This window comes from Acyrthosiphon pisum, chromosome A1 (assembly GCF_005508785.2).
Source record: "Acyrthosiphon pisum isolate AL4f chromosome A1, pea_aphid_22Mar2018_4r6ur, whole genome shotgun sequence".
Classification (NCBI taxonomy): Eukaryota; Metazoa; Arthropoda; class Insecta; order Hemiptera; family Aphididae; genus Acyrthosiphon; species Acyrthosiphon pisum.
Genome location: NC_042494.1, coordinates 107,862,754 through 107,885,695, shown reverse-complemented (window position 1 = coordinate 107,885,695; position 22,942 = coordinate 107,862,754). Strand labels below are relative to the sequence as shown.

The following is a 22,942-nucleotide window of genomic DNA, read 5'->3' as shown; positions in this document are numbered from 1 at the left end:
ATAAAATTTTAAAACAAATCGTTGTAAAAAAATATATATATATATTATAATTTGGAATCTATTGTGTCAGTCCTTTGAGGTTTTTAACAAATATTTAAACGGTGTTTTTGTTGTGTGACAGTTAATTCCAAGCAATATAAACACACGTCTGTAGGTATATTAATAAGTATATTTCACAATCTTGAAAATTATGATTTCAAAAGACGCCTTTTCAAGAATTAAACAATTTTACCGCCTGTTTGGATCCAATAAATATTAATATATTGTTTTTTAAACATTTAATTTTTCAAAAACAGAAAAAGTATCTTGGAGGGAAGTGCCTTAATTTTCAAATTTCTTTTTTCTTAAGAATATTTCTTAAAGTCTATAATATTATTTTTCAGTTGTGAACCAAACTTACCCTTTATAAATAATAAAACTTTTCATAATTTTGCATTTTGGGTTTTTTTTTTGTATTTTATCTATCAATTTTTTGATCACTAGTATGGTTTATTTCGTTATCAGCAAATGAGTAAGTACTGAGTTTCCGTACTGAAAAATACTTGTCTCATGAAATCTATTGTTTTATTTTACAATCTTAAAGGAAATCTTCCGATGTATCGATATTGTATACTTTGAATATAGTTATTTAGATGGGATTGTTTATAATATTATTGGGAGCCTACATATAACAAATAATGTGGTTTTATATTCGTAACTCGTAAGAACATACAATTTATATTCAATTATATCAAATTTTTCAAATTTAAACGTTTAAGATTAAATGCACTTAAAAAAAAACAATTTATAACAATTTTGAATAAAATGTATTCTTTAGTTGATAGCAAAATATACGAGATTAATTAGATATGTTCAGTTATTGAGTCATCGACTTAACCCTCGACTAGAATAAGTGTAAAGTAATTTCTTCCTTCATAATATCTTATTGACCCCTTTAGTTCACTTTCATTTCCTGAATAATTTTCAACACCAGCGGGTTTTTCGTTGAAAATATTGAATTTCTACTACTCATCCTTTTTGTCTTTTGAAAACCACATTAAAATCAGCGTAAATAATACACAGAAAATCCTAGGTATCATTAAAATATGTAAAACCAATCATTTTAATTCAGTCAACTGTCTGTCTCCATGTTTGTACTTTAAACTTGTTGTACCTCTTCTAGGATATGGTGTATGCCACCATTTTCTTGCAAAATTTTACCTTGAACGTGTTAAAAATAGATTAGTAAATAGATATAATTCTAATATTCTCAATATACCGGCTACCCACATCTAAAACTATGCACGTTTCCGTTCAAGTCCAACAAATTATCAAACTTTCTCCTTACGACACATTTAAGCTGACCAACAGTTTGTTAATTCTGTTTTAAATGGGTCTCTTGATGCTCTAGATCTTCTTACTAGAGTCTCTTTTAGAGTTTCTTCTTACATTACCTGCGACCTCTCTATTTGCAACTCTAACCCAAGTAATACTACTCCATACGGCAAAAACCTTCGCCTGCGCTGAAATCTCGTACCTACTCAATGAAACTCACTGAACAGGCTGTATTTTTGTTTTTATATATTATGTACTATTGTATTATTATAATTATATTCTTATACATCTGTTATTTTATGTTTTCAACTGTATTATATTTCATAAAAATTGATAAAAAGAAAAGGATTAAAAGTTTAATCAAAATATTATATTAAAATAGATTTAAGTATTAAAGTTATTTCTTATTATTGAAAGATTAGTTAATATATAATTTATTTTTAATTAGGTAAGTATTAGAACCAAGTGTGGTTTTTACTAAAGAAAATATTATTATGATCACTGGGCATCAAGTACATAATATATTCATATTATATTATGAACTATGATAGTTGTGTTATAAATTATATTATATTAAAATTATATTTTACGCTATGATCGATTGGTATAATTTGTATTATCATTGTATATGCGATTATAAATATAAGTTATAAAGATACTGGTCTAGTAGAGACTTTAGAGATTTATAGTAACGTTTGGAGTGATACAGCTATAAGATATCACACCAGAAATATCGACTGTTAACTGTTGCAATAATGATATTTTTTGTAAGTATATAGTCTTTGATATCACTAAACTATTCATATTGTGACATAACTATACACTTTTTTCTAAAAATGCTAAAAGCATAATAGACTTACTGTATCTTTCCGGTTCTTGAGGAGCGTATACGCTATAACTATAACTATAACTATACTATAACTATAGTTTAATAAATAATATCTAACTATTTCAACTAGCGGTTTTTTTAAAAATATGTATCAAAATATTACATATTTTATCAAAATTACTTAAGACGAATAATAATAATAATAAAACGAAGAAAAAATTGGAATATTGTTAATATATTTTTAGCTAATAATATAGATATAAAAATATATTTTGAGGGCAGAGTGGCCGAGCGGACTAAGGCGCCGGTTCGAACTTGGCCACGCGCGGAATTTTTCTTCAGCCAGTCACGGCTCATGGTGTCCAGAGAGAGAAGCCACCATTACCCATTCGGGCCTGGCAGATATCTACAGGTGCCCACTTAAAAATTCTGCTAAAACAAACACATACGTGTTAAAAACATACAGTACCCTCCCTCACAGTTCCACAGGCTAATGATCTCAGTCGTCGAAGACTCAACCAAAAATTAAAATAATATATTTTGTTTAAATTACCGCAGGATAAACTTTTATATTTATAATACAAATTGTTGATTCTACCAATTTATAACACGTACATTATAAATAATAATATGCTTATTTAAATACGGCATGTGAAAAGTTCAACGTGGTCTGCTTTATAAAAATAAAATATTACATTTTGTTTTTATTAATACTGAAAATATTATATTATATAAAAATTTTAAGCGTTTTAATTTATTAAAGTGCAACATTTTTGTATGTATGATATTATTATATACAATATATAATATTATATGTGCCAGATAAATTGTGAAAATGGAATCTTAGTTGTGGGTTGGAAAAAAAAATGAACGGACAGTGAATTCGAAAACAGGAAATAACTTCTCAAAATATCGTTTACGTTTGCACGTCGCTTTTATTGGTTCCGGTAAAGAGCTTTTGTTTGCTAGTAAATTACTCCGGTCATCGTGGTTAAGGAAAGTGGGTCTCGTATTCGAAAAACTTATTAAACTCCTCTACTGGTCTTCTCAGAGTTTTCCTTATAATAATAAAAAAAAAGAATGCACGAAACAACATATTAGGTAGGTAGGTCCCGTTAAAACTTCTAAGTCCCATTTTTACTGAAATAACAAATTTTCATCACCTCATAATTTTGGAGACAGTATCAACAACATAGAGATCAACTTTTCGTTACTATTTAATACATTTTCCACTATGCTCATTATTTAATATAATATAATATCCAGGTGGACACATAATAATATAATATTATCCACCGTTGATATTTTACTTACTAGTTGGGGTTTTGACTTAGGTAGTTTCGAAGTGCCCAATATTTATCACGTTTATACTATGCATAGTGATATGATATAAGTTATAACAATATCGATGAACACGTCATTGTCACTACATAAATGTGTAGGAATATAGGTGTATTGTTTATCACCGCCTATAATACAGTTAAATCTTTATAACTTTTTAATTTAAAATTTACAATTTCATATAAAATCAATTTCATTTTAATTTCATTATATTGTTGAGAAGAAACACGTTCCGATAGGAACTGTTTCTGGAATGAATTATTTTTGTAATCCAAAGTTTGGAACAGCTTCCTATAAAAATAAAGAAAAAGGAAATTAACGAATTCTTTTTTTGAGGAACGTGAAAAAAAATCACAGTTTCTTTAAATTTTGATTACATGTTTTAAATTGTAATATACCATTCTTTTTTTCCTACACCTTAATAAGTAAGAATGTATTTTTAGTTGTTTTAAGTTTGATTAATTGATCGTTGTTCTAACCTAACATTATAAATAAAAAGATTTTATTATAAAATCAGCATTTTTTAAAAAAATTTATTAAAAAAGGAATGAAAATCGTAACGAGTTCGTAGAGGAACTGGATTTAGAGCGAGTTCTTTCTTTGAATAAGTAACAATGATCTGGAACGATTTCTTGTATAAATAAATTAATGGGGAAAGGGACGAGATTCTTTTAAAAAGGAACTTTCCCAATATTGTGATTCATTTATAAAATTAATGTTTCAATATAAAATTCAAAATCTTTCTTATGGCATATTAAGAAATTTAAAATTTAAATCTACGTCACAAGTATTATGAAACATGTAGTTTCAAACTTTAAAATTATATCCAAATCCGTTGACAAATAATCCTAAATATCCTAAATTAATTAATTGTAACATTAAATATAAATCACTAAGTATAGTAATTTAATTGCTGAACATTTATAAACGTAAAATTATTTTTAAGATAAAAACCATTAAAAAATATTTATTTTTAAATCGACTAAAAATTTAATTACTGCTAAAATTAAAAATTCAAATACATTTCTTCCATTTTATCATATAATATAAAATATATCTTCTATTTAGTTAACTATTTTATTATATTTAATTGTATTTTATATTTATATTATAGAATACTGTGTACAAGTGTATATCTGCCCAAATGTACATGATGATAAATAATATAGAATATATAAGAAAATATCATTAGATAGGAAGTATAAAGTTGGTAGTATAAAGTTAAAAACTAAAAATTTCATATTCTTCACTTACATCAGTATTAATAAGTTAATTTACGAACCATTTGCAGATAAATTAATTTTTCAGCTGAACATTTTTGCTAGAAAAACATATTACCTACATAAGAATATTTAAAGACAATATTATATTGTAATGGTTTTAATATCGGCATAACCTTATATGTCTTATACGAGTTATACGAGTGGGATATAAAACTCATTTAAATACATTAATCAATAGTTATTTAGCGATCATAATTTAATACAATAATTTAAATAAGATTTATATATTTTGAAAAATATTTTTTTCGAAAATTGCCACACTAATTAAGAGTAATTTGCAGAGTAACTTAGTACTTTGCTACTTTGCATTTTTGCGGTATCAAAAATATTTTCTCATTTCATATAAAATGTAATGAAGATTTGTTTATTGTTTATGGTTGATTTTGGTTCTTCACACTAACGCTTTAATATTTTTTTCACTTTGAACACTGTTTAGTCGTATAAATAAATTATACTTTAATGTATAGTAGCTAGAAATTATTAAGTTAACAATGGTAATTTTTAGTAATTTATCATGCTGTTTGTTATAATTTTCGCAAAGCTCTAGCTGTAAAATTGTGTACAGAATAACATTTCTTAATGCATTTTGAACAAACTATTGACACATTATTACATTGTACATGATTTGTATAAAACTATTATAAAGTAGGTAAATATTTTATAATTTGATAATTGTGTAGCCGCACCAAAGATTTTTATTACCTAATTTGCTTTTAAAATCATATTTAAAAATATTATGACAATGATTATATTGTACCGGATGATAATTCTAATTATTGTTTTTAAATTATTTTTATTAATTGCTATAATTAGTGTTATCATAATATTTTATATATATATATATTTTTATTTTAGAAAGTTCATAAACTTAAAGCGTGTTATAAAGGTTATACTACATTTTCAGTGGGTAATTAGGACTTTAGAATACAAATCACCATTTATTAAGATCAAATATTTTTGATAGATGTAATTTATTTATTATTATTAGGTACTTTTTTAAAAATATTTTATTAAATTTAACATTTTGAACTAGTAATATTAATAAATATTACAATATCAACATCGTGTTTTAATTTGCAAAACCTATGTATATCGTATATATTATATTTTGTGATATAATTACAGTTTTAACGGGAAATGCGTGGTTGTTGTCATAATCTATTGGATTTGTCGTTTCGAGTATAAAGGGATTGGAATATTAATGACGGTTAGGAAATTAATCGAATTTCACTTGATGGGTATTAAACGATTTTATTTCGGTAGTTATAATTTTATTTTGGTGCAATCACTATTATTAGATTATCTTTCCCATACGACTTAACATCAATGAGATATAATATGAATCATCCATGTGTAGGTATGTATTAGTAATTTATTTAAATGTTAGTACTAAATAACAATAATATATATACATAACAATTGAATATCTCCTAAAATACATTTCTAAAAATTAAAACTGTCATTACATTGATCTATGTTCGGAGCGTGGTAGAGTTTTAATTATTATGTAGGTAGGTACAAACTATTCAAATACGATTAATTGTATAAAGACATAATATAAACGATTCAACAAAGTGCAAGAAATCGCACTATATTTCCCCATAGTGTTATTGCTAAATTACCATCCCTTCTACTGAACAAAACATCATGATTTTTTAACATGCAATATTTGATGATGAAAAGTATAATTTATATTATCATAAATATTAAAAAAAATCACCATGGGGTATATACTCCTCATCCCTCCCGTTTTATCACCACTGGTTGTGAATTATATTATACTCCCCAGGTTGTGGAAATATCAAAATCAGATTGAACAGTAATACAATTATGTGGAACATAAATTTTCAGATAAATCTTAATGTCGTCCACAAATAGACGACGATTCAGAATAACAAATATAATTAATCTAAGTGGACTGAGATCGGCACTTCCAAGAAGTCCACAAAGAAATGATTTATATTAAAAAAAAGTTTTTTCTGCTAGAAATGTATAATTATAAAATTGTTTCACACGTTAATCGAAAAAAAAAATATCCCAAATTTAAAATGTCTTATTTTAATAGCAATAGAAATGTGTCATAAAAAATATTTTAACAAATAAATATTATTCTTAGTTGTATAGACAGTTTTCCTTCAAAATCGTCGTTTTTCAAATGTAATGTTTTATCGTTGAATTCAATTCAGATAGATTACCGTGGAATTAAATGACGAGTTACACTCGATACCTGTATACTGTGTAACAGACTGATTACTTACTTTCCCTCTTTCTATTTTTATAAATTATGAACTTTGAAATTTAAATTCTTAACATTTTAAAACACTTCAAGCTCATTATAATAATCTTTGAAAAATGCTTTTATATTTAACAGGCGCAGTTGGAGTTATTGTCTGCTTCTCAGCTATACTTAGTTAAAGAAAACCAATTACTTCTTGTTAGAAAAAATGTGGTTTTAATCGCTGTGAAAGAATCTTATTGATTGAAGTTTTGTTTTTTTTCTCATTATGTGTATCTTTTTCTTTTATTTACATTTTTGGCTCTCGATCACAAAAAAAATTAATTTAGGTTTTGACATCGCACCTTATTCTTATAATGATTCCTAACTATATTATGTATAAACACGTATTCGTGTTTAACAATGCTCTTTGTTTATGTAATTATCTTTATATTTATATTGTACTTTTAAAATGTATATTTAAAAAATTATTTTTCATTACTAATCAAGCTCAAAAATCAATTATCAGGTAAATTGCAAATAGGTAAATAGTAAATTAATAATTTAATAACCTTAATTAAAAGTGTACAATTTAAATTAATATTTACATAAAAATGTATTATCACTTGTAATCATCATTCGTAAACTGAAGACGGTAAGTTAGCCTATGATACATTACTAAGTATATTTGATGATATTATTGTGAATAAAGTAATTAATTTACCTATTTACGTTGAACCTTGTTTTAAATTTTCAATCCTTAGCTATAAAAGTTAAATATTTTATAATTTTTTAACTACACAATCATTTTTAATCATTTGATACATTTTGTTAAAATTCAAACTTAAAATGCTCATAATTTATGAATTTCTAACTCAAATAATTTGCTCATTTTCATGATATTTATATTGATTTTTTCAAAATTTGAATTTTAAATGCTCCTAAAAAAATTGTGACTCTATATTTTTAATATTTTTTAACTGTAATTGTAACAATATATTAGAAGTCTTGTATTACATTTTCAAGCTTTTTGTCCCATTTAGTAAAATTTAATTGACATTTATAGAAAAAAAACTAAAAAAAAATTGGGAACTGAAAATGTCTGTAAAATCAAATTGTTTTGAAAATGTTATCATGTGTCAGAATTTTTGCCTTTTGAATAAAATGATCCCTCAATTACGTAAATAAATAAGTATAATTACAAATTTAAATATTAAAATTAAATTTATATAAGTAAAATTGTCGATTGAGTTAACTTTTAAGTAAGTACACACAATTGTGTAGGTACTGTTAGGAGTTACAGATAACGATAATGTATAATATTGTCCGCTCTTACTTTACGAAAAAAAAAATAAAGAAATGTAATGAATAATGTTTTTAACTTACAATGTGCAATGTGCTGACATTATGATTTTTTCTCAATTTACTCAAATGTTTTTAGTAGTCTTTTACAATTATTAATATAAATTAAACATCTCTGCGAGATTCTATCTCGTTTTATTTTAGTTTGAAGTTTATGACAATATATTGTAAAAAGAAATAACTTGCTTTTTTTACAGAGAAAAAAATTGAACTCTGCAAAAAAGTAAACAGTACACGAGCTTTTATTTTTTTAGCTTTCAAACATTTCAACTGGTAAAAAGTTTTGAATTTTGAGTGCGTATAGCGTATGTGTATTTTTATTTTTAAACAATGTTTTTTATTTTATTGAATAATATATTATAAAAACATTTTAAAACATAAAGTTATTAGCTATGACAATGAGACACTTGTTAGCTGTTATATGTATTAAAATGAAGGAAAACCCTAAAGAGAATATATTATTATAAGGTAAGTTTAGCTACTAGCTAGTTGGCCTCATTTATTTTATTATTTTTTCTTAGGTATTAAATGTTATTATGAAGGATTTTAAATAGTATCGTTTGAATAAGCTTCAAAATTCAATAACAAATCACACCTGTTTTTTAACTACACTTCATATGTAAAGGACCGAAGATGAAATTCTTCCGAATTTCAGCAACGCAATAATGTATATAATTGCTTTTCTATTTTAATCAATAATAAAGACTTTATTACGTAATACAAACAAAAACTACCAAACTAGAGACGTGAAAAATAACGTGTTCTCGTTTTGAAACTGGCCGAGTGGCCACGTGACTACGTTTTTGGTTATTTTTTTTTATTATTTATTTAAACGTCTATATAAGGGCTTAAAAACGATTTTTAAGATTCAATATTTGGTTTTACAAATGGTACTTACATATTTATATACTTAAAGTAAACCTCCGTGATACATTAATTATAGGTATGAAAGACAGAACAAAATAGATGTATGTATAAGTTAAAAATTATAAATAGGTACCTAAACAACACACATTGGTGCACGGACATAGGCGTAAATAGGAGTAGGGGCTTTAGGGACTAAGCTCCCCAAAAATTTCCATAGCCCACTCAAACATTTCCTACATTTTGTTTTAAGCTTATTCAATACTATCAAAGTAAGGCTTTAGCCCCATCAAATCTCAAACGCTATTTGCGCCTATGCGCACGGAGGATGCAACTTAATTCCTAGATAATATAATAGATTTTAGAATGAAATATATCATAATTAATTATTTTTTTACCTTTAAAAAATTGTATGTATTTGTTTTGATGTTATAACTGCCTCCGATAATAATTATAAATGATATTGATGATGAACCAAACATTGTGATTTTAATGTTGGGTTGTAATTAGAACTAATAGTTTCATAGTTGTATATTGTAAATCACAATATAAACGGTTTTATCACAAGATATTGAATAAAAGTTATCTTACTCTGTTATAATATAATCTCACTAATGCTAATGCCATTATTGCATCAATCATAATTATTCTAACCAGACATCATAACAATGCTTTAAACATACACAACTGCACGAATAATGTATAGATAGAAAAACCAATGTAAGTATCTTTATCTCGTCGAGATAAATTACAAATTGGAACACTGATTGAAATCTACTGCATGAATTATTATATTATTAGTAGGTCTAATCTAGTTAAATTAATTTACGGTATTTTCAAATTATCTATATATTTCATTAATTTATTATTGCTTTTAGTTTTTATATTTTTGGTTTGTCATTGAATAAAGTATCAAACTGTTCCCGTCACCACTTCCTGAAAATGAATGTGAGTAGGGTTTTTATTTTTGTTAAAACTACGAATAATAAAATACTTGCAGGTACCTATATCATATTATTATATTATTATAGTGTATTTCCATTGTTCAATGATATGAATTGTTATTTCTTTGCTTGTATTTTATTAGAAATTTCCCGGAGGAAATAATAATTTTCTTGTCTATTCATATAAAACTTAATAATACTTAGTTTGCGCACTTAAACGTCGTTCATCGTTCATGTATTTCGTTTTTAAACGAATCTGACGTATAATATATTATGTCGAACAATCATCATACTTAGTGGAAGCTGTATCTGAGTTCTGAAATCCTGGAAGTAAGTATTTACCTACTTATTTATTTTTACTATGAAGTTATGTACAAATATAACCAACCACCAAAATTAAAAAAAAAAAAAAGTTTTCTAGAAAATGTTGATCCAGACAATTCTATTTAAGTCCTGATAACCACATAAACGCAAGTAATTTTAAATAAATTAACTAAAAAAATTATCATCAGACATGTCATCACATCATTTTAAAATCAACACATTCGTCGCTTCGCTCAGCAACTAAAATGAAAGTATGTATCATAGAGTTATCTTTATTTTATCCTGACAAAAAAATCATATTTTCATCCGCATATGTATTTAAAAAATATTACGTAAAAATATTGCATAAAAATATCTTTATCTTAAGCTTAACCATATATATTTTTTATTATCTGGGCTGAATACTGCTATGGTACTATTTATAGGTACCTAATATAATATGTATTTATATATTGTGATCAACTTGGGTTAACTACGGGGAATAAACAATGGACAATGTCCAAATTGATTTTATTTTAATAGAACATTTAAAATTATTATAAATTATTTAATAAAATGGTTAGATTATTATTCAAATTTATTTCTAAATTTATAATTTTGTTATATCGAATAAAGAAAATGTGTTTATCGGTTTAGTTATCACATTCTATAAAAATCATAAATGAACACATTTTTTTTTATTATTATTATTCAAAGATTTTACTATAAATATTAATATTGAAAAATACTATACATATCTAGCCGTTAAAGTTTATTACATTTTCAATAACACTTTAAAGGTTTTGGGTCAAACCATTGGTTAACAGTGTCGTCACATGGCATTTATGGATGCAGTTTGTATATAATTGAATGTATATTAATTTTATATTTGCCAAAAACTGTCTCGTAAACATTTGTAATGTCTTATATATATATATATATTATGCATTACACATTTAATCATTATCATAAATTAAAATTGTGAAACTGTTCATAGTTAATATCAAAATATAATATAGGTAGCTCCACTATAATACAGGTTGTAACACAAAGATGTAACAAATAAAAATAAAAAACCAACACTAATTAAACGAATGAAAAAAATAATGAAAATTATATGGATAATATAAATAACTTTATCGAGAAATTTATAAATACATAATTTTTAAATAAGATACCTATTTCGTTTTAAATTAATTTACTCCAAAACAATTATAATGTTTTAAAATGTTTTAAGACAATAAACTACCTTACTTAAATAAACATTTTTACCATCAATATTTTTCTAAGAATTAGTTAACCAAATTGGATATTTTAAATATTTCCAATTTTTTTTATTTTAATATTGATTAGGATAAATAAAAGTTATTTTATTTATCAGGTTATTCTGTAACACTCCGAAGTCCGTAGCATAGTCAGAATGTATAAGTGAAAAAAACATTGTAATTCGCAGCCCAGTTTATATATTTTTAATCACATCAATGAGTAATACTCATAAATTATTTTACCTTCAACTTTTAGAATTTTTTTTTTAAATTTTGATACTAATAAATTATTTAACTGGATAAATAAAAACCTCAATACGTTCTATCAAATGTATTATTTCACGAGTATTACGTGTGTATGTTTTTATATTATTATATTCAGCCAGAAATGTGATGAAGTTTTTTTACATATTATTGTTTTAGAATCGAATAATCGTTATTCGTTGTATTCTAAGATTTCACGTAAAAAAAAAAAACATTACTCACCTGTGTTTTGTTCTGGACACTGGTCTGGATTAGTTTACCTTGATCGTGACATAGTCCCATTGGAATTACAATGCAGGTACCTAACTCACTAGAACTTTTGGGTGATTTAGAGGTACACTGTCTTTTTAATTCCAAAAATAATAATAAACGTAGCCTAAGATTGTAAACATAAATTAACCCTTTTTCGTTATAGCCTTTTCGAATATTTAAAAATCTAATGATTATCTTATTGTTTTGCTTTCTGACTACCCTCTATTCATAATATTAATTATTATTATATAAATTATGCGATACATGAGTCTGCACAAATTACATTATATTTTCTTTTGAAATAGTTTGTGTACGCACATATTTTACAATGTTATTTTGTGTTAATATTCTATTAAAATGAAATACAAGAGAAAAATTTTAATTACGGAAACCTGGGAACCGGGAGGTATGGCTTGTAAGAGTGGATTCACAGGTATATTATTATTTCTAGATTTATGAGAAAGGAATTAAAAACTGGTTCGATTTTCCATATTCAATGAACTGTCATCAACTAAATTAATTTTTAATAGACTAATACAAAACAGTTGATGCTGCCTCGAGTATGGTAATAAGTAATAACCCAATAATCTGAATAGCCGGAAGAGTTTTATAATATTATACGCTCAGAAAACCTACTCATTCGCTTAGTAAAAGTGGTAGCGTGAGCTGGCGTGGAAGACGTGTTCGTTGATCGTCTTGTCCAGCGATCGGCCACCTTTAACCCCATAATTTGTTATTAAATAGTTACATGGAAATATAATGGATATTTATTTATTTATGGACTAAACACAATCATTTATCATCAGAGACGCTGTCTTGTAAAGAGTGGACAGTGAAAACTGTTTCACGTTATTGTTAAACAAACAACTAACTAAAAATGAACTAAGTACCCAAAATACATATAAAATTATATTATATCACCTAAAGATTGTGAAATATAAAAATATTCGGATTTCGAGTTAACCAGAATATTGTCTTCGGGTTTCGGTTAATTCAGATGTTTTGATAATAAACATTCGGATTATATAGGTTGAGGTGTATGATTAAAAATGTTTAGGGGTGTTACGAGTTCCGGTTAGTTCGAGTGCAAGTCTCTTGAATTTATCGACGTCAGCAACTTTGATGGTCCACAAACAATTTCCAGATTCCTAAATCCTAATGTCACCCTTCAAAAATATTAATTGTTAACGTGTAGACAATAGAGCAACACACTTTAAGACTAATACAAAACGTCGTTACGGGGGACGGAGTGGCCGAGCGGACTAAGGCGTCAGTTGCGATGCATACCGACGCCGGTTCGATACCTCGGCCATGGGCGGCATTTTTCTTCGGGCAAGTCTCGGTGTCCGGAGAAAAAATGCCGCTATCCTCCACCCGGGAATGGCAGATACCTACGGGTGTCCAAATCAAAAATTCTGCCAAAACAAACACACATGTGTTCCTCCCTCACTAACAAAAAAAAACCTACAAACAAAAACAAAAATAGCTAATGGCCTAAGTTACCGGGCTTAAGCTCAATAAAAATGCTGGAGGTCGCTATCAGGTAACACATCCAAACCTCAAATTAATTATTTATTGATTATCTATTTATATTTATAAATATATGTTTTTTTTTTCTCTCTCTCTTCTCTCTCTCTTCATTGTTATTCCTGTCACTTATAGGGTGTTACCACTGGGTATCTTCCCTAATCTCACAATTCATATCATTCTTACTTGTCACATATCAAACCTACTTATTATACTAAGAACATGAATAGATTGTAGATTTCTTCAAATAATAAAAAAAAATGGCATTACTATGAATCTTGCGTGTGGTAATAACCCAATAACCTGAACAATCTGGCTAATTTGATAAAATACGCACAGAAAACATACTCATTCTCTCAGTAAAAGTGGTACCGTGAGCCGGCGTGGAAGACGTGTTGGTTGATGTTTAAACGATGAGACACTGTTTTTTTTTTTTTTTTAAACATAATTTTGTTTTTGGGCTGGGTACAGATATTTTTATTTTCTAATCGATTTTACGTTGTTTCTCACCATAGAAACGAATAAAATATAAAAAAAACCACCTAATTACCACTATATATAGGTACCTATATTTACAATTAATGGTTACTTATTAATACATATTTATAATTCATAAATTTTGTTTGAAGTGGAAAATATCGATTCGCGTGCTACGTTTGTCATTTAGCTAGGTCATTATTTTTTTTTTAATAGCTCTTATAAATGTTTTTAGAAACAGTATCGCATCTAATTTTGATGTGTATCGACTAACAATTTTACAGAACGTTTAGTTCAAATGATGGTCCGTATACAGTGTTCGGACTTATCTAGATGAATTTATCTAGATAATTATTTGTTCATATTTTTTCTTATCTAGATAAATAGTTACAAGGTATTTATACGTTCATTTTAGATAATTTTTTTACTAATCTAAATAAATTCATCTAGATACATTTTTTATTAATAAAAATCGCGAAATTACACTAAGTTTTTAAATATTTATACAGATTCTCAAACAAAGTTTATGGTTTATAAATAATGTAATTATTTTTATTTATATCATTATTGTTATTATGTTCCTAGTGCCCAACTAAAATATACCAAAATGTATAACCATTTAAAAAATAATTAAGTATATCTTTTTTTTATCTAGATAAAAAAATATTTATATCTTTATCTTTATCTAGATAAATATGAGTTAAGTTATCTTTCATCTCTATCTAGATACATTTGAGTTGCATTATCTTTATCTTTATCTAGATAAAAAATACTTATCTAATCCGAACATTGTCCGTACCTATACTATAGTTTGTGTATTTTTCGAATACGTTTGGGAACGTAAAAATGTAAAAAGTTTGTTATGTTTAGTTGAAACTAGTGGCCCGTGGACAAATTTCATTCAGCTCACAGACAAGAAAAAAAAATTAAAAATCAGTAATATTATACGCGTTCTATAGTGTTGTAATTTATCAATTCTGTTCATTGGTTTTCTGCCAACGACGTCAGCAATTTTGATAGCCCGCAAACAATTCAAATTCCTATGTGGCGTTTCAAAAATATTAATTGATGATCCCTAGCGTAACGTAGGTATAAGAAATAGAGCAACACGTTTTAAGAGTAAAACAAAATGGTCGATCCTATTTATCTTGGGTATATGGTAATTCCTAATAACCGGAATTGCCTGGTGAATTTGATAAAATACCTGCAGAAAACATGCCCGTTTGCTCAGTAAAAAGTGGTAGGGTGAGCCGGCGAGAAAGCGTTCGTTGATGTTTAAACGATGAGACACTGTGTTGGTTTTTTTTGTAATAGCTCTTATAAATGGTTTTAAAAACAGTATCGCTTCTACTTTTGATGTGTATCGATTGTACGGAACGTTTAGTCCAAATGATGGTCCATATATTATAGCGCATGTGTTTTCGGAAATGGGTTTGGGAACGTAGAATGTTTGTTGTCGTATATAGTAGAAACTTTGTGCACTTACATTTTATAACGGGACGTTTGATCGTCGTAAATTCTTGTGGAATGTTTATAATTATGTGTTATTCTACGTATGGTTATATTGAAGTTAACTACTATAACATTGTTTATTTCGCATAATCATGAAACCGTATCAACGTATTGTATAGTAATTGTATTAAATTATTTTATATTATACAAATTGCATGGAAGTTCAATCTTCACCGTGTTCCCATGGTGCATTAAAATTTACACTATAACATTTTATAGTTGATACATTCAACATTTCAGAAAATAATACGTCATGGGCTTAGATTATTGATTAGATGTCGAATTGTTTTATAACAGGTAATGTCTGTAAAATAGTTTCATATGCAATTATATTTTAATAGTATTATGTATTGTGTAGTTAATGCATACATATACAATGGTGTGTATTAGGATTTTGGTTGGACTTATTTATTTTAACAATGTTTTTGAATTGAATATTATTAATTAAATATGTTTAATGAAAATTTGAAAATTGTGTTATTTTTTAAATGAAAATGGGGAAATGAACAAAAGTTGTATATTATAAAAAAGGTTTTTATGAATTGATACATATTTTGTAAAACTACGATAAGATCGATTTTTAATTCCAGTTATGATATAGCTGATACAAGTTTTTAAAGTTCACGTTAGTTTTATAATGTCATACCGAATTTCTTTATTAACGTTGTTATGAGTTAGTATACCTAGTAATAACAATATTCAATATTATGTTTCGTTGTAAATTGTAATATATATAACACAATGTGAATTAAATTTTTTAACAAGTTTGGTGTTCGGTATTATGAAATATTGTATCATTTTATAATAATAAAAATGAAAGTATAAAGATAAAGAAATACCTCTGTTTTTATTATTATTTTTTTTTTTTAGTAATTTGATACTGTCGTGTTAGTTATATTATGTTGTCTAGTAGGGTGAGAAGTTGTTTATTGTTTTTTTTTTTACCTGCCCGACAAATGCATCTTCTTTTATTTGTCGTTAACTTTTTATGGAGAAATTTCCTTGCTCTCTTGATCCGTTTAATGAATTTGGTAGACTTTGTTTTTTCTAAAAAATATCATGGTATCTATACTGTTTAACTATATATAATTTTTTTTTTTTTGGCCCGTGAAAAGTTTCTAAAGATTTTCGTATTGACAAAAAATATGAAATAATATGTTTTTTTTTTGGTAGTGTTTTTATAAGAATATAAAATATAATTATAAAATATTATATGACCATTAAAATATTAATAACTTTTTATTAAATAATATAATGATTTAGGTAAGTTTAATTGTATGGCCAAATCGTGTTAGGGGATAGGGTTCTATATACCATATTATTAAAGGTTTTTTAAACAGTTCATTGTAATGTTATTATTTTAAATCTTTTTCTTTTGAATTTTTTTATGTGCAAAACAATTATATAGTTGAATTTAAATTCGGATTAAATCAAATTTTTGTAACTATAAAGCACGTTTTTATTTATTTATATATTTTCTTTGTTAACGGACCGATTTCATTCATCTTATTATCACTGGTGTGCATCGTAACGAATACACCAAAACGAGTGATATTAAATCATAATATCCGTTTAGCACTTTTTTTTAATTATTTCAACACAAGCTTACCCGTGAGTTTTAAAAAAATATCATCTTTCACAATATTATTATTTCGTACGTCTAAAAAATCGTAGCCGTGTAGGTACATATCATTTCATATTATCTACGTAATACTCCATGCATTGTCTAAATGCATTTCCATGAAATCATTGTAAATGGGAAACAATATAGGTACAACGTCATAATTTGGTTACATTAATTATTTGTGTTTCGCCTCGGTATATTATGTTACCACCGTGGTACAGCGATAATATGATAATCACACGTAGACGATCCGGAACAAATAGTACGAGACTTTGTTCACGAGCACCCCATCTTTATTTCTTACAACACATACCTAACACTGTACGACGTACAACTCTGAACTCTATATTATTTGCGCTCTGTGTTCTTTGTTTTCGACCGGCATATACAGTTTCCCCGCTGAGGAAAAGTGCCATTACTCAAAACATTTTTTTTTTTTTTAATTGTTAGGTATTATATGGCATCTGGTAGGTAAACCAATTTTACACAATTTTTTTTGTAAAAAATACCCTTGACATTACGTAAATTATATAGACTATTAACACAATTATTGTTCTTTGGCAATGCCGTAAGTAACAACAAAAAATAACGAGTAGTATTAAGTAAGAACCCCATATCTTACATTTACTTATTATGAACACCGTAAATGTATATAATATGTAGGTTAAAAGTTAAAACTACCCATGTTAAACTATAAACTATACTTTTTATTTATTTTAATATTATAGTTAGAAGCTTATTTATAGATACCTACGGTGTTTTCGGTGAACATTTCCTTGTTCTAGGCATGTAACTTTTCCTTAGTAAATAGGTAAATAGAAGATGTATAGGTACGACTCATACCACTAAGTAATAACATAAAAGTAATTATTATTCATGTAATAAGTGAATGATACTTTTTATCATTATTTCATTGCATTCATCGTAAAAAAATATATAAAGGTGGTAATTATGTTTTACTAATTCAAATATAATAACAAATAAAGGCGTATATTTAAATTAAAAGTACAAAACACGTATTTATCTCAAAACTAATATATTGGTTTATACGTCACTTATTCAAAAGTTGAATTTAAGTAGGTAAAATAAACATATTTTTAATCACGTCAATATCAAATAAATTGTACACATTTTAGAAATCTTTTTTTTATTTCTAACTTACCTACTGATAAAATATGATTTTAATGAATAAATAAAAATCTTAACTCAAAACGTGCTATCAATTTATTCCACGAGTATTATTATGTACGTTTTTATTTGTAATGTGATGATGGTTCTTTTTTCTGTAGACAGTATTTAGGACTGTGAACGAGTTCTTAGAATTATCCTAACCAATTCAAAATATTATTTACGGCTCATATCGCAAAGCAGTAACATATTTTTTTTATTCACACATCAAGCGAATAATCCTCTTTTATTATTGCTTTATTGCATTCCTCGTCAAAAAAACTATACAGGTAGATATCATGTTTTACTAATAATAAAGGTACCTATATTCAAATGAATAATAAAAACCACGCATTTTTCTTATACGTCACTTTTGCTTTGTAGGGCAGAGTAGATTTTTTCTGTATTAAAAATCATTATAGTTCTATATTTAAATTACATAATATGATATTGTATAATAATATAATATGTACCTATTAAATATTATTTATAATGTTATTAAAATTTAAAATATTCTTCTGTAATAAACTATGTACTGATAAAATCAGTACCTAACTAACCACCAACAAACTGATATGTTTCTTTTTTTTTCATTTCGGATTATTGGGACAACAGCTTTATTTGGACAACAAAATCACACGCAACCGATGCGTCCCAATAAACCCGAGTATACTTTATAAAATATGGCCCCGCGCTATGATGATGACGTCATATCGAATAGTTATGATGGGAAATGCCTCTCCCGATTCGCACTGTTCAATAATACGTCGTTTAAACATTCTCTGATAATATCATATTATATTATAGGTATGGCGGAAAAAACAAGCTATAGTATACCAATATAGGAAATTGTATCCTACATCGAGCACAATAATTTATATCGAAATAGGTAGGTAGGTACCGAACAACCGAACATATAATATCGTATATAACGCGCGGCTGCAATTTCGTCAATTTAAAATCGTTTTTTGTTTATTTTCGTTTTACCCGTCTTTCTGGTCAACTTCGTACCATTAACGCGAAGCGGTTTTATGTATCGATTTCGTTTGTATATATTCGCCAAAACGCTCCCCGGGGTTAGATTCATTTAAGATAACTATATACGTGCAGACCTCTATATATGTATTCCGTTTTAGGGGTGATAAATGATATCGTGTCCTTGCAAAAAGTTTTATCGCCCGACAGATATCGTTCGAAAAATACTCCAATTATTAGGTACCTATATAATTTAATTGTCATTTTCTGAATATTATTATATTTTTTATTATGATTATCATGGTAATATCATATCACTACAATCGTAAGACCAAAAATTATATAAAACCGATAGGTACCTGTTATAATATTTCTGACAAACGTTCCATCGGATTGTAAACACAGATCTGTTAAGATCATCGTGTTTTATGCGAAAAGTTATCGGAAATGTATCCATTATATTACTCAGTATGTTCAAACTTTGTTGCAACAACACACTGTTATATTTATTAGTAACGAATAATTGAAAAATAAACTTGTATAACTATTATAAGTGGATAAGTTTGAGTAAAAAATGGTCTAAATTATAGTAATTGCTATTTTAAGATCTAAATAAACTATTCACATTATTTTGTGAAAATTAATTAAAATAGGAATGTACTATTGTTTACTTGAATTATATTTACACACAATATCATTTTGGAAAAAAAAAATATACCATATAAATAATCTGAAATACGATCCACTCTATATTCTAGGAATCGCGAAATACAACTTAAAAGCTTCTTGTGGATTATACCATGGTTAAATATAATGGAATAATATGATAAATTGAATGGCTTTTGGAATAACACGAAAAATATGCTATCTTCGGGGTAGCCGATATCCTTATAATTACATCGTCAATATTTTCTAACTAACGAAGTACCTAAAATTCTTTTCCTTTGAACACAGCAGCAGTAATTAAAAGTGCCAAAGACTTCAAACTATAAATATTTACATTAAATGTACGCATTTAACGTCTTATGAATATAATGTACCAACTGTGTAAATCGTCCTGATTATAATATTCAACAATATGTCATTATAAACTCGATTGTCTTAAAATTTTCAATTAAAAACGAATAAATTGTATTACTTAAATTAATCTACTACATACCACAAACGAATAAATACCCTAAGTTATTGCGTTATGAACAAAGTTTACGAACCTAAATAAATATACGAGTTACTAATTTAGTAGATAATTTCTAAAACATTTAAAAAATAACGTTTTGTATTAAAAAGAGCATTATTGCTAGCGTTGTTATATTTAAAACAACTCGTTTTAAACGTTTTGTCAATTGGTTAAAACGAAAGAAACATATGTTTAAATCAGTGTAAAATCCAAGTGAATATTGTGTAGTTTTTTTTTTGTTTTAAACTAAAAAATAAAGTTTTCAAAAATGAATAAATACACCAACTCTGATTATTTCATAGGTGATTATATTTTTATCATGAACCACTCATTATTTTAAGCAATATTGATGTTGTAAAAAAAGATTTCCCATGTTTGTTGAAAAATTCAATTTTTTTTAAATATTGTTTATCTTTATAATATATTAAGTTTTTTTTTTTTTTGAATGACAACATTCAAGTATATTCTATGTAACAGCTAGCTGAATGTTTTACTGATGATATAAACTATATTTTTTTTTCAGATCGCGACCATTGGTACGAAGAGGCCCGATCCGCGTTGAAAAAACGGTTGGCCAGTTTCGAGGGTAAAATGGGAAGAGCGAAAAACGTGGTGTTTTTGGTCGGCGATGGAATGGGCGCGTCTACGTTGACCGCATCGAGGATATTCAAAGGACAGAGACGGGGCAACCAAGGTGAAGAGGAGCAATTGATTTGGGATACGTTTCCCGCTGTGGCAATGGCAAAGGTAGGATGTTGGTCACGTTATTCTAATGATCTGATCAAAGTGTTTCGTTGCTAGGACTTTTTTGGTCGTGAGGTTTTGTGTAAAAAAAACATATATATATATAAGCACTCCCCGAACATTAGTTGTGTACCTGTACACATAAATACTCTTATTGATCCACGTGGTATATAATATATATCATTATTATTATGCAGTTTAGAGTATGCAATATGTTTTAACCTATATAGTATACACCTATAGCTGGTACCGAATTGAAATCCTCCGAATTATGGATTGACACTTTTTAATGGCTTATTCAGTTTCCGTATACGAAAGCGTTAATCAATTAATAATATAGGTACCTAGGTACATTTTGTAATAACATTTCCTTATAATACTGTTTAATTTAATATGCAAAATTAAAGTGATAGTTATTATTTAGCTTCGTTGTCAAGACTTTTTTGGTAGTAAGGTTTTGTAAGAAAAAAAATTACCCCCCCCCCCTCCCCCCTAATAGTCGTGTACCTATAATACACATGACTCTTATCGATCCTCGTAGTAAGATAATGACCAGTGTTCGGACTTATCTACATAAATAGTTACAAGGTATCTAAACGTTCATTTTAGATAATTTTTTTACTAATCTAAATAAATTCATCTAGATACATTTTTATTAATAAAAATCGCGAAATTGCACTAAATTTTTAAATATTTATACAGATTTTCAAACAAAGTTTATGGTTTATAAATAATGTAATTATTTTTATTTATATCGTTATTATGTTGCTAAGTACCAAAATGTATAACCATTTAAAAATTAATTAAGTATATCTTTTTTTTTATCTAGATAAATATGAATTAAGTTATCTTTTGTATCTATCTAGATACATTCGAGTTGCATTATCTTTATCTTTATCTAGATAAAAAAGTACCTATCTAATCCGAACACTGATAATGAGGTATATTATACAGTTTATATAATGTAGTATGGTTTAACCTTTATACCAAGATACCGAATTGAAATCCTACAAATAATGGATCAACACTTTAAATGGTTTATTCAATTTTCATCTACGAAAAAATTGATCAATTAATAGATAGGTAGGTAGGTAGGTAATGTAATATTATATTCTATAAAACAATATTCCTATAATACTGTTACAGTTAATGCCTAATATTAAAATATTATTGGAACGGTAATAATTAATTCATTAAAATGTGATTTAGGAAACTAAGTTATAACGAATTTTTCATTAAATTAATTTTCAACTGTGGTTTTGAGATTAATTTTTAAAAAGGCAACCTAAATATTATTTACTTTTAATTATCAAAATAAATTAAAATTATCCGAATAAAAATAAACGTTATTCAAGCGGAACAATAATTTCATGGTGAAATTGAATACTTGGGTCATTAGTAGTTCTTCTCTGTATTTGATATTCAGTATTATGCTGATTAACATTACAATTAATGAAAAAATAGTTGAGTCTAATCTGCATCGAATTCAGTGATAAAACAAGA

The 22,942-nt window shown here is 26.7% G+C and overlaps 1 protein-coding gene across 1 annotated transcript in view; it reads left to right on the top strand.

The window, feature by feature from the left end:
* LOC107885307 (alkaline phosphatase, tissue-nonspecific isozyme-like) overlaps window positions 1–22,075 on the top strand; it is a 58,183-nt gene extending 36,108 nt beyond the window's left edge. Inside the window, exon 3 of the mRNA XM_029487996.1 lies at window positions 21,219–22,075. Within this exon, the coding sequence (XP_029343856.1) occupies window positions 21,219–21,496 (278 nt within the window). The 3' untranslated portion in view covers window positions 21,497–22,075. The remainder of the gene's footprint in view (window positions 1–21,218) is intronic.
* The last annotated feature ends 867 nt before the right edge of the window (window positions 22,076–22,942 follow it).